The sequence below is a fragment of the Carassius auratus genome, unplaced genomic scaffold (assembly GCF_003368295.1).
Source record: "Carassius auratus strain Wakin unplaced genomic scaffold, ASM336829v1 scaf_tig00215868, whole genome shotgun sequence".
Classification (NCBI taxonomy): domain Eukaryota; kingdom Metazoa; phylum Chordata; class Actinopteri; order Cypriniformes; family Cyprinidae; genus Carassius; species Carassius auratus.
In genome coordinates this window covers 221053-236869 of record NW_020528283.1, presented here as the reverse complement: position 1 = coordinate 236869, position 15817 = coordinate 221053, and the positions used below count along the sequence as shown (strand labels likewise).

The 15817-nt window shown below is 34.3% G+C and overlaps 1 protein-coding gene across 1 annotated transcript; it reads right to left on the bottom strand.

Annotated features, from left to right (window-relative positions):
* Positions 1-3716: 3716 nt before the first annotated feature.
* On the bottom strand, positions 3717-13653 carry slc6a4b (solute carrier family 6 member 4b). The gene is made up of 13 exons (XM_026261460.1): positions 13074-13653; positions 11772-11906; positions 11309-11528; positions 10285-10423; positions 10059-10193; positions 9167-9270; positions 8167-8294; positions 7931-8043; positions 7178-7309; positions 6367-6466; positions 6098-6198; positions 5152-5319; positions 3717-4675 (listed from the first exon to the last, which is right to left on the bottom strand). Exons 1-13 carry the CDS (start codon positions 13291-13293, stop codon positions 4595-4597), a joined length of 1776 nt encoding a protein of 591 aa, XP_026117245.1. The 5' UTR covers positions 13294-13653; the 3' UTR covers positions 3717-4594.
* Positions 13654-15817: the final 2164 nt, after the last annotated feature.

Sequence of the window (15817 nt, the reverse complement as noted above, 5' to 3'; positions counted from 1 at the left end):
TTCATCCAAAGATACACTTTCCCATTGAGAAATCTTGTGTAAAGTGACATTTAATAGGTCCCTAGATGTGAACGGTTGTCTTGGCACCTCATCTGCACTCCCATCTCAGCAGGCCTTCGAGTGCCATGTGTTGGCAGAGGAAAGCTGTATGTCAGCAGTGCTTTGAGGCAGTGTGCAGTCAGTCTCAGTCGTCTGTGGGAATGAAGTCATGATTTCAGTGAGATCACGGGGAAGTGAAAGAAATGAAGTTTTGAAGAAGACTTGGATTTTATTGCATGTCAAATGCATCAAAATTTACATTAAAGCTAATTACTGAAATATAATAGGGTTTTACGGTAACATTTTAGGTCCCAATAGTTAATGCATTAACAATGCAAATACATCTATTACCATACTTTGTTTGACTTTGTAGAAGACCATATATAATGCAATATTAATTGTCTTCTAGTGTAGGTGCTTAGTTGATCAACAAATTCAGTCTCACAAGTCTTTTTTTTTTTTTTTTTTTTTTTTTAATGTAGCGAGTGAGAAATCATATCAGTCATGTTTACATACATGGGTTTTTGCAACAGAATTTTTTGTGTATGAGCAAGTCTTCTGATTCATTAGCCACAGTAGGATAGAAGAATAACAAAGTGCAATGAACAGTAAAACTTATGTTACCCCGAAGCAAGATACAGAAGGATCCTAAATACTACAACTTGTTCATTTTTGGCTTTAAAAGCCTTTAATTACTTTTCCAGGAAATTGTTTCTTTCCCTCATTTGGGTTGCCTGACTTAATTAGCTCAAGTGTCTTGTGGGAAATTACTTAAAGCAACTTTCTGTTAACTATTTCCGTGCCTTTAGCTCAGCAGGTGTTTGACTTATGGGCCAAAAATGCTACAAATGTTATGGAAAATCATTATGCAAATATATATAAAAGTATCTGTCCTCTATTTAACCTGTCTGAAGTAGAGATAACCTGCTCAGCAGATGCTGATCTTATTACATGCGAGTGACTGGATTAGAAGGATGAGTTGTCTTTCTCCTTTAATGAGAAAAAGAAATTCACAGATGAGATTGAGGAAAGGACACTTAAGCAGACCAGATAGAGAGAGAGAGGGAGGGAGGGAGAGAGAGAGAGAGAGAGATACTGATATTTAGAGCAAATGTGATGCAAGTGTAAATATGCTAATTATTCAGTACCATGATATATAGTACCACTGTAGTATTACAATCCCATACAGCTACAAGCAAATATTACGTTTAATGGTACACTAATGGTAATGGTTTTGTAAGGATACTGTCACACTATAGTTTTGTACCTTTTTCAGAGATTGTAATTAACTTTACAGACACATAGCATAACGTTACAAAAATGGAAACTAAGTGTATAATGTGTTATTTTAGCATTACTGCATTCAGTCATTCATTTTGAACACAAGCACATTCATACAGATTCAGGGTTTGAGTTTATTCGGTATCCCTATTCAAGATGTATGAAATTTCGAAACGGTCAAATAAACATCTTACAATAAATACATGAAAATAAAAATGTAATAAAAATAAATGAATAAATATGTATAAATTCAGACTGTGAACATTTTAGCAGCTTAGAAACATTTAAGGAAAACATCCTTATGTAGTAGGCTAAATGTGTTTGAAATAGTGTTCGGTTTTATAAATTAAATTATAAAATAGGATTGGGAAGATTTGGATTGATTACATTGATGTTTAATCGAAGATTGTGACTCGATTAAATTAATGTTTTGCAGGGAAAGGCGCAAGTAAGAAGGGTTTCATCAATATTAATCAGGTCATGCTGACGTTGATCCGTGACCTTCCAATAGCAAAGTGCTGGATCCCGACTATTAAATAGTTTGTGCTGACGTTGATTTGTTCTCGTTCAATGGCTTGGTTTGTCTCATTAATATTCTTTTACTGTCTATGCAACCAAGCCTTCGCCGTATAGTGGTGTTCAGTTTCCGTCTGTCACCTGCGTCGAAGAGGTTTGTAGACTCAAACTGCCATCCCAATCATGACCACCAGCAGTGTGAACAGAACACTTATTAGAAGAACTGCAGAAGGAGATAAAATGAACAAACAATTCAAATAAATCCACTGAACCCAATTTTAGCGAAGACACATCTAAAACGGAATCTATGACAAACTGTGCTTACACAGGTTAGTGACACAACTGCAGGTTCACCTGGATGTATTAGGCCTCACAGGGTCATTCGCGTGCGTAAATTAAAGTCTTACCCAGATTTTGCCTCAGCAGGACTTCATAAGGTCTATCAAATAATTTAGACTCTCCCAGTTGAGCATTTCCAGATTGGAAAAAGGTTATGTAGCAAGCGATGAGAGAGACCAGGCGTGACATTGTAGCGAAACAGCGAGCAGGATGCGATGCAACCCAAGCCGCAGGAAGGTCCTAAAGCCGTCGGGTTAAACCAACAGTTCACAGCTTCCAATGCGACTATACAACATGTGCATAACTGATTTTATTGTGAAATGCTTTTTACATGTTTACCAATAAATTAAATGATGATGCTCTGGAGTATCTTTTATTTTTATTTTTTTAGATGTGGTCTTTGGGATAGTTTGTTTTCTTGTTGTTATTGAGTATTTATGTATCTGTAAGTTTTAAAATAATCTACAAATTATATCATTTAAGCTGAAAATATATGTGTGTGTCTCAGGCATTATCACAAGAATTAATATCCTATAACCAAGTGTGCAAATATAACTAACATACATAAATGGTCATTTTTGACCATAATACCTTGGATATAGAATTGCGTTAATGTTTGTTAAATTATAACAAATTCTGAATGATAGACCTATAATTAAATGCTCCATGCTTTAGATTAAGAATTCCCAGACTTTGACATTAACTTAAGGTACCCTCTTATAAATTTAATAAATTTAATATTTCAGTAATTTAATAACATACTTGCATGTTCACGGTTCTCTGATGTTGATAAATGATCACATTAGTACATTGAAGTAAACAAATATTTTTGTATCTTTTTATATATATATAATTATTTTTTTTTTTTTTTACTTTTTTTTTTTTACAATGATTTATTATAAACTATTCATCAAATGTGTTTGTGGACCTAGTTTGTTAAATCCTGCTTTAGATTCTTCTATGGCCTCAACTTCACCTCATGAAACACTGTTATTGCAGGTCAAATACAGTTTGTCACTTTTCTGTGAAACTCTTGGTCTTTCATTTTGGTAATTAACAGAGGAGCACAGAGCCTGCAGCCCTTTTGTTAGGCTCCTCTGTAGTTGAATCTGAGGTCCACCTCTACTCCACTCGCCTGCACTGAAGCCTTTGATCCATTCTGTGGCCTCTGCTAGAAGTGGCTGAATGTGGAATAGCATTATCTTTGCTCTATTCTCTCACCCCATCCCTGAAACTGGCAGAACTGAGCCGCGTTTCCCAGACCAGCCATTGGTGGCAATTGAAGATCTACTCTTTAATAAAACATCTCATTTAAATACCTGACACAATGCAGTTCTCTTACCCCTTGTGTGTTTTACAGATGCTGGATACTGCAGCTCAATGCAAATCAACATGTTAATTAAGGTGCAAGGCTGTTCACACTAAGAGAACGAAAGTGGGAATCACACATAGTATTGTAAATCTGAATAGATAGATGGTTACAACACTAGTTCACAGAATGATAGATAGATAGACAGATAGATATAGATAGGAATGTTCAGTACAGTTTTATTAATTTTCCAGACATACACACAAGCAAAACTCTCTGCCACAACCTACAGTGCAGACATAGTATATGAACCACATTTTGAACTATTCATAATAAGACATTCATAGCAATTTAATATTTGGTCACATCAAGAGTTCAGTAACATCCTCAGTTCTTTATATGGAAAAAAAATGTAGGAAGAAAATTAACACATTACACATAGCTAGGATTTGGGCTCAAGTTTTCTTAGAGAAAGAACATTTCAAACAGTCATGTAAAGTTAGTTCAGAAGAAACCCTTATTTTTCTCTTTTTGTCCTTTTCTTGGTGAGGCACAATATCAGTACAAATTTTACAAAGTTTTGACAAAGCTACAATATCTAGACAGAGATAAGGCAGAAAAACACCATAATGATTCAATCTTGACAACAGTTATTTCTGAAAAAAAAAGTTCTCTTTTTCTAACTGGCTGGATTATTCACAATGAGGTAATCTCATTTTGCATGTATCTCAAAAAACGTTCTGCGACTCAGAAGGTACATCTGACTGACAATGTAAAAAATACCACTGAACTCTTTATATTATACGTAGATCTTAAATTAAAATAGAACATCAACTATTTGTAAAGATTCGCACAGATTGTTAAATTAACTATTATAATTTACATTGAATGTCAGTTTTCATTTTACAGATAAAATCTAATTGCAAATCACTTTCAAATTTGATCATTTTATGTATTCTTTATATTTCATTATTTATTTATTTCATTTATATTATTCTTTACATTTTGATTGGATAAATCCCTAAAACTAAGCAAAAGTTGTAACTCATGTAACCCAGTATATGTGGCTTTTGTATGTGAGTTGTGTTTAGTTGTTTTTCTCTCTGGGGTCTATGGTACAGGGCTTAGCCCCATACTGTCAGTGTGAATGTCTGGCAGTGTTCTCTCCGGTCGCAGACATACAGCAAGACGCTGAAATTAGATCAAAAACATCATGTGAGCAGCTTTACCAATTTTATAACGTGAAGGAATAGTTCACCCAAAAATGATCCACTGACAGATTTGTTTAGAACTGTTGTTTAGACTAAGTGGTGCTTTATCTGTGCATATTTCTCTCCTAATTCAGACGAGATGACTTTTGACTGGAGTTATGTGGATTGTTTGTGAATCATTGTGTTTTTATCAGCTGTTTGGACTCTCATTCTGACGGCACCCATTCACTGCAGAGTATCCATTTGGTGCAAGTGAAGTAAAGCTACATTTTTCCAAATCTGTTCGGATGAAGAAACAAAACTAATCTACATCTTGGGTGGCCTGAGGGCGAGTAAATCATTTAGCAAATTTTCATTTTTGGGTGAAATATTCTTGCAGTAGACTTCTACAAGAATGCTTTTCAAGTGGGAGTAGTTGTTCATTTATTCAGCTAATGAGTCACATGCATGTCTCACCTGTTTAAGAGAGCCTGGCGTCCACACAAGCTTGTACACCATGTAGATGGGGATCCACATGAAAGAGGAAGCTCCGATGATGTAGCCGACCGTGATGCTCCAGTCGGGGAACTCGTAGTCAAATAGTGTGAGGGGCTGAGGGTTCAACAGTGAGCTGATAATAATGTACTAAAGAAATGAACAGGAAAAATAGTTAGTGAGTTAAATTAGCATTTTGGGCGTATTAAAATGAATAGAATTGTTATTTGTTGTCAAAAAAAAGCAGGTGCTTTGAAAAGTTACATTTATCAAACACGAAACAAATTTGTTGAAATGTCATATATAATTTTTAAAGTGTTTAACAATTCATTCAGATTAGTATATAGGTCACTACAGACTCGGTGTGAGTTCAGTTCGATTGATGAGTTGGAAAACATCTTTAGAGTGAGACTCTGATCAGATTATTTTATATTCAAAAGGTCCACATTATCCTGTAGACCTTACACATCCTTATGTGGTCTATGGAGACCGGAAAATTGTAGAGCGGTGGCCTTTGTGTCTTGAAGGAACAGTGACTAATGTCTTCTCTCCAGCATTTCAAATAATGTCTCAAACACTGTCTCAGGAGATGAGACTGGCAGCCGTTTATCATGTCTTTTTTTTCTTTTTGTTTTTTTGTATGTTTTTTTATGAAAAAAGAATAACAGGAACAGTATGAAAAAATGATTGTGTTGAGGTTAGCTGTGATGCATGGAGATGTATCTGAGGAATATCAGGCTGTGCATGCCGTTTGACATTTGCAGACTGGGAATTGTGACTGTGTGGACAGGTAAGGGAATGAGATTATAAAGGTAATAAGGGTGGAAATGAGGTTGTGGGTGCTTAAATCATTTTGAGAGCATGAAAGATGACTTTAGCATTTCACAAACTTTGCACATAATGTCAACACATCTTTGTTAAAACTTACAGCAAGAAAAGCTGGGCTGATAGCAACCCAACACACTTTCCAGAAGAGTCCTGGAGTGTAGCCCAACATTGATTTGATATCATTGCTGAATCTGTTAATACCTGGAGAAAATGAAATAAATTAGTTTATTTTATATACTGAATTCTTTGTTCATGTACACAAAGACATGATATATATATATATATATATATATATATATATATATATATGTGTGTGTGTGTGTGTGTGTGTGTGCGTGTGTGTGTTTAATTTATAGTAAATAATCTTACCATAAAACCAGGATACTGCTGTGGCCTCCAGAAAGACTATAGCTATAATTGGAGAACCAACTCCAAATTCTTCTAGTAATTTTACCACATATGCACCACCCTTGCAAAAAAAAAAAAAAAAAAAAAAAAAAAAAATTGTATTTAATAAAGTGCCCAAATCTGTCAGTCAGCGATTTTCAGTTACATTATTTGATAAAACATTTTTTTTATTATCTTTAATGATCTTTATCAATTGTCCTGCCAGAAAGACAAATTCTATATTCTGTATGTGACCCTGGACCACAAAACCAGTCTTTAGTCTCTGGGGTATATTTTTAGCAATAGTCAAAAAACACTGTATCACTGTATGGGTCAAAGTTATCAATTTTTCTTTTATGCCAAAAAATCATTAGGATATTAAGTAAAGATCATGTTCCATGAAGATATTTTGTAAATTTCCTACTGTAAATATATCGAAAGTTAATTTTTGATTAGTAATATGCATTGCTAAGAATTCATTTTGACAATTAAAAGGCAATTTTCTCAATTTTGACTTTTTGGCACCCTCAGATTCCAGATTTTCAAATACTTGTCAATATTGTCCTACCCTAACAAACCATACAGTACATTAATGGAAAGCTTATTTATTCAGATTTCATATGATGTATAAATCTCAATTTTGAAAAAATAGACACTTAACACTTTGTTTTTTGTTGTCCAGGGTCACATATTATATCCTCTGTTATTATAATTTTGTGTTGCACTGCTGAAATATTCTTATTACATTGGTAAACTTCAACAAACTGAGATCCAGAAGTTGACTGAAACTCACATTAGTAAGGGTGCTGAGAGAGCCCAGAAAGCAAACAACCACCAGTCCAAGAACAAACAGCTCTCTCCGATGGGACAGGGTATCTGGGTACTCATCCATTACAGCTGTGATGATGGCCTCTAGCCCACCGAACTGAGGCAAGAAAGCACACAAAAAAAACCTATGAACACGCAATTATATATTTTGCAAAGCAGAACTGTAATGAAATATCCCTTTCTTGTTGTTCTACTTTGTTCATAATTTTCTTTAACATACAAACTACATTCAGACTTCTTTATAGATCATTTCAGAATTTGACATACTATTGGTTTTTGAAAACTTCAAAAGGTAAAAGTCTCACATTAATTAATATCACTCAGTAGTGATATCATTGTAGTAAATTTCATATTGAATTGGTGTTCTTCCTTGCACATATTTGCATACTGAATATATGCATACTTATCGATTCTCATGCACAGCCAAAAGAAAACAAGATGTGTGCTGATTGCCATGATGATAACAAAGTTTAAGACTGCTCTGATGACATGTAACTTGAATCAGAGCCAAACTTAAAATCAAATGTTTCACTGTAGCAATATTTTGTTGCTTTCTTGCAAACACTGGTATTTCAATCTGGATATACAAATCTAGTTCTCTCTGTCATTCATTTTTCATATCTATATTTATATAAATCATATACTTTTGCTGATTTCACATGCATATTTAGAAATATTTGTTGTTTCTGTATATTTACAGGTACAAGTGTTTACTTACAGTGCTGTCCAGTCCAAGAGTAATCATCATCACAAAGAAGATAATGGCAAAGAAAGTCGACCCAACCATGTTTGCTATGGCTTCTGGATATGTGATGAAGAGCAGACTGGGTCCTAAAGATGAAATGCTTTATTTATAGGACTGAAAGTCTTATATGTTATTTTGGGTTTGATGCAGCACACTTACAGTAAAACTCAAAATAATTTTACTATTGAAAAGCAAAAAGGAAAGCTCACCTTTGTCCCTGGCTACATCTTCAACGTTTACATTTCTCTGTTCAGCCATATATCCCAGGACGGTGAAAATAACAAATCCTGACACAAAACTTGTCAGGCAGTTCACCAGACTGGTTACAATAGCATCTCTGTACAAATCACAAACAAAACAAAAAATATTTACAAACTAAATTTGAAAATAAAAAGAAAGAAAGTTGATCCCATGTACAAGTCTATGTGATATTCTCATCCTTAGATAGGACTTGATCCCTTTAGATTGCCGATGTGGCTCCTCACAGTCTTATAGTACTACACAATTCAATTTCCCCTCACTCAACTATGCTGCCCATTCATCGCTTTAAACTGGACATAATTTGCGGTTCTAATCTTGTTTTTACATCATTTACTCATGGGGAAGAGCATTTGTTTTGGTTCATCATATGATTCATCAGAGTCTAGTTCAGTTTGAGGGCATTTCTCCTCAGTTAGTGGACACAGAGCCAAATTTAAATAAATGGCTAAGCTATAGATAGAATCAGAATTAAGAGTGAGTGGAAATCACTTAAGCCCCAATTGGCAGGTCTGTTTTGTTGTTCTGTTCATAAACTACCATTCAAAGCTTTGGGGTCAGTAAGAATTTTTAAAAAGGAGTAATAATAAATAATAAACGTTTCCTTGCATAATAATTAAACAATGTTTATTATAAGAATAAATTACATTGTAAAATATATTCCAATAGAAAACCTTTTAAATTGTCCTAGTTTTTCACAATATCACTGGTTGTACTGCATTTTTTTTATTAAATAAATTCAAATAAATTCAAGCATAAGTGACTTCTTTCTAAAACATACCAACCCCAAAATTTCGAACAGAAGTATATTTACAAAGAATTAATTTAAACTCAAACTAAATATTATTTTAATATCCTTTATATTAAACAACCATGAAGAACTCAATGCAAATGCTGATAAATAGAAACTCCAGTAGATCGATGTGATGAAAATGAAGGTTTTGACTGCACCTGTAGCAGTTATTGTTGAAGGGATTGTAGCTGGACAGGGCAAGCAGGACACCAAAACCAGGACCAAGAGAGAAGAAGATCTGCGCAGCTGCATCTACCCATACCTACAAAATATTAGATACTATAAAGAAAAGTGTGGCTAAAGACAAACACATGAAAATGTGGTTCGAATCATAATAATAATCTTTCAAATTTACTTTATTTCAGTTCCAATTTAGGAACTGAAATGGTTAGGAAATGCTAAAGACAATGACATCACAGAATGGTGCTTGATCACATCTGAAGATTTGTATGAAGAGAAACGTGTGTGTGCGCGCGTGTGCATGAACGTGTGTGTCAATGAGTATGAGAGCCTTTCATGATGGAAAAAAAATCTGAACCAATTACGCATCTCATTAGCCCCTAGTGCTTTATTTTTGCTTCTCATCACGGTTCTCTGCAGTGCTGCCTCACCTAGCAAACCGTACTGGGCTTATATAGTCACTCACACACACAAAAAGAAGATGCCGTTTACATATTGCTTTCATTGAGCATTTAAATACCTATGACAATATTCCTTTATTTATCTTTTTTTATTATTATCATTGACTTATCTCAACATTTATGAAGAAATATGCCCTTTATAGGGGTCCATATTTTTTCCCAAGTCAGTTCAGCTATTAATGATTCACGAGTTTCCTGCCCAAATGCCTCAGGTCCTTTTTATTACTGCATGAAATATAAACACTTTCCCAAATACATGCATTTTGCCATCAAATCAGCACATGAATACATTTAAAGACGTCACAAAATAAGTAAATAATGTCAAGAAACAACCCAAACTAATTTAACAATAAATCAATGCTAGACACAAAGATAAAAGACTGAAAGCCCGTAAGAGAAAAGCACTCACACTGGTCTCCTTCAGTTTCTCCCATTTGGGATTGAGGTAGAACACCACTCCTTTCCACGCTCCTGGCAAAGTTGCACCACGGATCATAAGAATCAACAGCACCACGTACGGCAGGGTGGCAGTCACCCATACTACCTGAGAGAGACATGTGAGGATGAAAGGATGTGAAATAGTTTTTCCTCAAACAATAAAACATGTTTCATTTAATATTTTAGGACTCAGTAACCTTTCCTGAAGTCTTGACTCCTTTCCACAGGCTGAAGTAGACGATGGTGAAGATGAGGAAGAGGCAAAGCATGAGCTGCCAGCGAATGTATCCCACATGCCCAAGCCCAGATGATTCATGGACTGCCAGGACATTCCTCCTGTTTTAAGATGGATGTACAAATGTGCAGTCTGAAACTGACCTGAACCACAAAGCATATGCATATAATGCTTCAATGTACGCAAGTTTTCTAGACAAATAGGTTCTGAAGTATAAGAAAGGAATGTTGGCACAATACAAAATATAAACACAATTCTCCACAAACTGAAAAGTTTTATCAGTCATTTTGCAGTTGTTTTGGCACTTAACTGAATGATTAAATGTACTTCAAGACTAAATTATTTTCCTGTAGCTTAAGTTCCTTGAAAGTAAATTGCTTTGCATATTATGTATGTATGTGTATAAATATATAGTCAAACCAAAAATTATTCAGACACCAGATATAATTTATTTTAATTTGATTTAGTTTGTTTTTTTACTGGTGGGTGCAGTTCATTTCTAGTGTTCATTTATAAATGTTATGATAGCAAAATAGATAATAAATAGATTATAGTAAACTGTGACATATTATACCCCAAAATTCTTCAGACAGTGGGCTACCAGAAAAACTGATAAAAATTTGAGACCTCAACTTATTCAGACATTTTGACCTGACATTTTGTTATTATGAAGTGTTTTCCAAAATTATCAAAGTGTTATATGCACAGTTTAAATTTAAGTTCTTGTCATATTTTATTACCATTTTCTAATCTATAGAGAATCAACTTTGATAAAGCATGGAATGTTGAAGGTGTCTCAATAAATTTTGGGTTGACTTTTCTACTGAGACTTGTAATATTCCTTATTTGTGACATATTCGTCTACAATGCTTTTTTCCCCATTGTTATTTATTTTTGCAAAATTTTTACTTTTCCCTTTCCAGCTACCTTCTCTCTTTGTCTGCCATATTTGCCCCCTTTCAGTGCAGCCACTTACATGCACTTACGTGTAAAACTCCTCGGCAGGTGAGCGTGAGTAGTTAGTCCAGGTCACGTTGTCTTTTCCAAAGTAGTTGGTGCAGTTTTCGGTGTTCCAGGCATTATCACAGCTGGTCCAGGGCAGAGTGCTGCTGAAGGAGGAGTAGAAGTAGAACAGAGCCCAGGCGATGATGGTGTTATAGTAGAAGGACACATACAGTGCAATGATGCAGATGGCGAAACCAATACCTGACAGGAAAGGGGAAATTATGTCAGTGTTTGGTTAATGAAATCTCTCAGTCTGAGTGTCATTTTTCTATTTACATTTATCTCTGTGACTGTGTATTAGTCTCTTATTCTTTAATTTTTATATCCATTTAGACTTTAATATCCACTTAGGACTTTAGAAACATAAACATTTATAGATCTTTAAAGCTAAAACATTACAATATTGTATACGAGACAGATTTAGATTACATGTTTGTTTCTTACCTTTGAAAATAGGGCAAATATGTTTCCATATGGATATGGCACCTGTTCTGTGGAACTGTCCCAGAGCTAACTCCATATAGAAAAGTGGCACCCCACCAAATACAGCCATTAGGACATATGGAATAAGAAATGCACCTGAAGAACAAAATTACAACAGATTAAAGCGCCTTTTCACTATTAAAAAAGACGGTGGTTGAATAGAGATCCCCCCACATGATTGTACATTGCTTTGAGTGTACAGCAATATACAATAAAGTGCTATATAAATGCATCATTCATTGATTAACTATTCACTATTATCTAGTTACTTATTAGCATGCATATTGCAAGGATAATTAGTTTTTTTATTAGTACTTATTAGTACTTAGAACTTTATTCGTCTTATTCTGCATGACCATATTTTAGATCCCTTAACTTAGCCTTAACTAATACAAAAACTACCTTTCTTGTCAATAAACCACAGATTAGGAGTTTATTGAGGGAAAACTCTTAGTTAATAGTGAATGTGTTACCTTATCTAAATAGATACCAAATCTTCCATTAACTAAATATTTATGTATTTCTGTATGTTAATAAAGCCTTTTCATAAACCAGCACGCTACTTAAAATAATAAAAAATAAAAGGTTAGAGATGAGATTTGCAGTCTGACACTTGTTGATCTCAGTATCTGGCCAGTTTAAATCATGAATAGCCTTTACATGATTGATGAATGCAGCTGGCCATGTATGCTTCACAGGTGCACTGGTGCATAAGTTTAAATAAACATAATAATAAAAATAAGTATTATTCCATATATTGACAATACAAACCAAAATATAATATGTAAAAATAATATAACAAACAATGTAATATGAAAGGTAAATAATCCTATGGCAGAAACAAGGAAAATCTTTGTTTCCATTCATTTCAATTTTCACAAAAATTATGTTATTTCTATTGGATGTTAATGCTTTATTACTCGATTAAACATTTTCATTCTTTCTTACTTTTTTATTAAAAGTGGACGAAGCGGTTAAATTGGTTGTGATGTTGGCAACACTTTAATTTTGCTTAAAAATGTAAGCCACCAATTAAACCTACATTTTACATTTTATTGAGCTAAAAGATATAGTGTAAGATATTATCAGGAAAAAAGTTTATTTAAGCTTATTATGTAGTTAATACACACAAAAAATAATAATTTCAGCACCTTGGACAGCTCATCCGCCCAACGACACAAGCTTTTAAATGTAATCTCTCACTTGTCAAGGTAAAACAGACACACAAAAAAACTAAATACAAACTGAGTTAAAAACTCTTACCGCCGCCGTTCTGATAACAGATATAAGGAAATCTCCAAACATTTCCGAGGTCTACAGCAAACCCAATGACTGATAAAAGAAAATCCATTTTTTTGCTCCATTTATCGCGTGATTCTGTCTGAATGATGACAGGCACCGGGTTGTTGTTGTACCCGGCGTTGTTTGGAGGACCAGGGGCGCAGAAGTTCCCGTGAACCATCACTTGCTCTTGGTGGGGCATCTTCGCTGGTCCAGGTGACTTAGCAAACTGCAGAAGTACTTATAAACTGCGTAAGAAGTGCCTTTTGTGAGTTCTTTTTTTTTTTTCAAGAGTAAAAAGTACTATATATTTTTTTCAAGAATATATTTTTGGATTATACTCGATGTGCGGTCAAAAGAGCCTGTGCGGGGGACCGCAGCATGCTGCTGTGGTTGATTTCCCTACTGGTGGGAGTAAGAGCTTGAGGATTAACCAAGAGTCCACCACCTGAGCGCGAGAGCTTTGAACGAATGAGATTACACGCGAGAGATGCGCGCGACACCATCACTCACCCCTGACATCCCGCGAGCCCACCGCTATCATTCAAATGGACTTCTCCAAGAGCGCTCTTGAGTCCTTAAGAAATATTGCTCTATTTGTCAACGTAATAATCAACGACAATGTTTTTTGAAGACGAGGCAAGAGAAGCATAGTCAGTGCTTGAGTATTAAAATTAGATTTACCATTTAGTTTATAAAATGTAATTAAATAAATTTAATCTAATTTCCACGCTTGAATTTTTTTTTTTTTTTTTTTTTTTTTTTTTTTTTTTTTTTTTAATAAACATGGCTGGTTCAGTCTGGTTACTGACTTGTCTAAACTGGCTATTATCTGGTCTTAAACTGGTTCAAGCTGATAAAACATGCGGGACCAGCAACAAACCATGTACTGGTCATATAAAATGGTCAAGATTATCGTGAGATTTTTACCATCTTAGATCAGCCAGTGACCACTTTACATCAGCTAGAAACCATTATCATGCACTGTGACTATATACAAATATCAACCCACTAAAACAATTTTTGACTTAAACATTCAGGCAAACTCATGGTAGATGTTAAAGTTATAAACTGCAGTGATGAGTTTACTGTGTGTTTTTTCTATCACTTTGAATTTAATTGATGTTGAAAAACAAAGCGTGAAAACTCAAGTAGAACTGAATGAAATTGTGACAAGTTAAACAAAGATGGAAAGTTTATTGGTTTTTATTGAATCCGTCATCATTTGCTTACAAAATCAAACTGTCTCAAAATAAAACCTCATGTGGCATATGACAAAAAAATTGAAAAACAGAGCTAGATAAAAAAAAATAAAAAACACTGATTCACCCACAGTATGATTTAGAAATTAATATTTCCGATATAAGTCATCTTAATCTAGCAGGAAATATACAGAATTTGTCTGGGGGGAAATTTATTATATATATATATATATATATATATATATATATATATATATATATATATATATATATATATATATATATATATATATATATATATATATATATATATATATATATATATATATATATATATATATATATATATATATATATATATATATATACATATATATATATATATATATATATATATATATATATATTATTGTTGAAACCAGGTTGGCAATATGTTTTTGTTTTTACTCAAGTTGTTTATTGTCTTGACCTGTATCCTACACCTTGCATTAGACCATTATATTGGATGAAGAATGGATTGTGAGGTTTCAGGCCCATGTTATTTTGACAACAGAGCAGTGTGAATAACATTTTAAGTTTCCCTGGCTTCCTGAGCAGGCAGATGTAATAGTATTTACTGGAGATCCATAAGAGTGTATCTGCTCTGTGGTCTAACTGTCCTCGTTAGGTAAACCTAATAAAAAGAGTTTGAAATCAAATCCACCACTTTTAGCTCTGGCTAATCGAAAAAGTCCTAACTAGATATAGAGACTGCACTAATCGTGTAGGTCACTGGCTAGAGAGTGCAGCAAATAACATTAGACTCGTAAAATGGAAGCCCTTCATGAGGTCTGGATCATACTCCCAAGTGAAAGAGAAGATCATTTACATTTACATTTACATATAGCCATTTAACAGAAACTTTTATCTAAAGCGACTTACTAATGAGGACAATAGAAGCAATCAAAACTAAAAAAGAGAGCCACAATATGTAAGTGCAAATGACAAATCTCGGTTACACACACACACACAAAGAAAAACAAGTATAAAGAACAGAAAACATAGGAAGCTAGTGTTTTTTTAAATAAAAAATCTTCCTAATGTGTATCAGCACATTTGCAGGACTGGGCAGTTTTAGCAATGTGGTCTGAGAGATTCAGCTTATCATCAATCATCAATCACAACTATCAGTTTTCTAGCTGTTTTTGAAGGAGTTATGGTTGATGTGCCTAACTAGATGGTGAAATTTTGATAAAGTGATGGGTTTGTTGAAACCAAAAGCAGTTCTGTCTTAGCCAGGTTGAGTTGAAGGTGATGGTCCATCATCCAACAATAAATGTCTGTTAGACATGCTGAGATGTGAGCAGCTATCATTGGATCATCAGGATGGGATGAGAGGTAGAGTTGAGTGTCATCAGCATAGCAGTGATATGAAAAGCCATGTTTCTGAATGACAGAACCTAGTGATGCCATGTAGACAGAGAAAAGAAGTGGTCCAAGAACTGAGCCCAGAGGCACCCCATTGGCTAGCTAGATGTTGCGTCT

What these genes read in the sequence shown, in the direction of transcription:
- slc6a4b (XM_026261460.1), bottom strand. Translation starts at nt 13,293, where the DNA reads ATGCCCCACCAAGAGCAAGTGATGGTTCACGGGAACTTCTGCGCCCCT. An exon ending in TTCAACAATAACTGCTACAG is followed by an intron (nt 8,295 to 9,166) that starts GTGCAGTCAAAA and finishes TGATTTGTACAG; the next exon opens with AGATGCTATTGTAACCAGTC. An exon ending in AGATGTAGCCAGGGACAAAG is followed by an intron (nt 8,044 to 8,166) that starts GTGAGCTTTCCT and finishes TTTCATCTTTAG; the next exon opens with GACCCAGTCTGCTCTTCATC.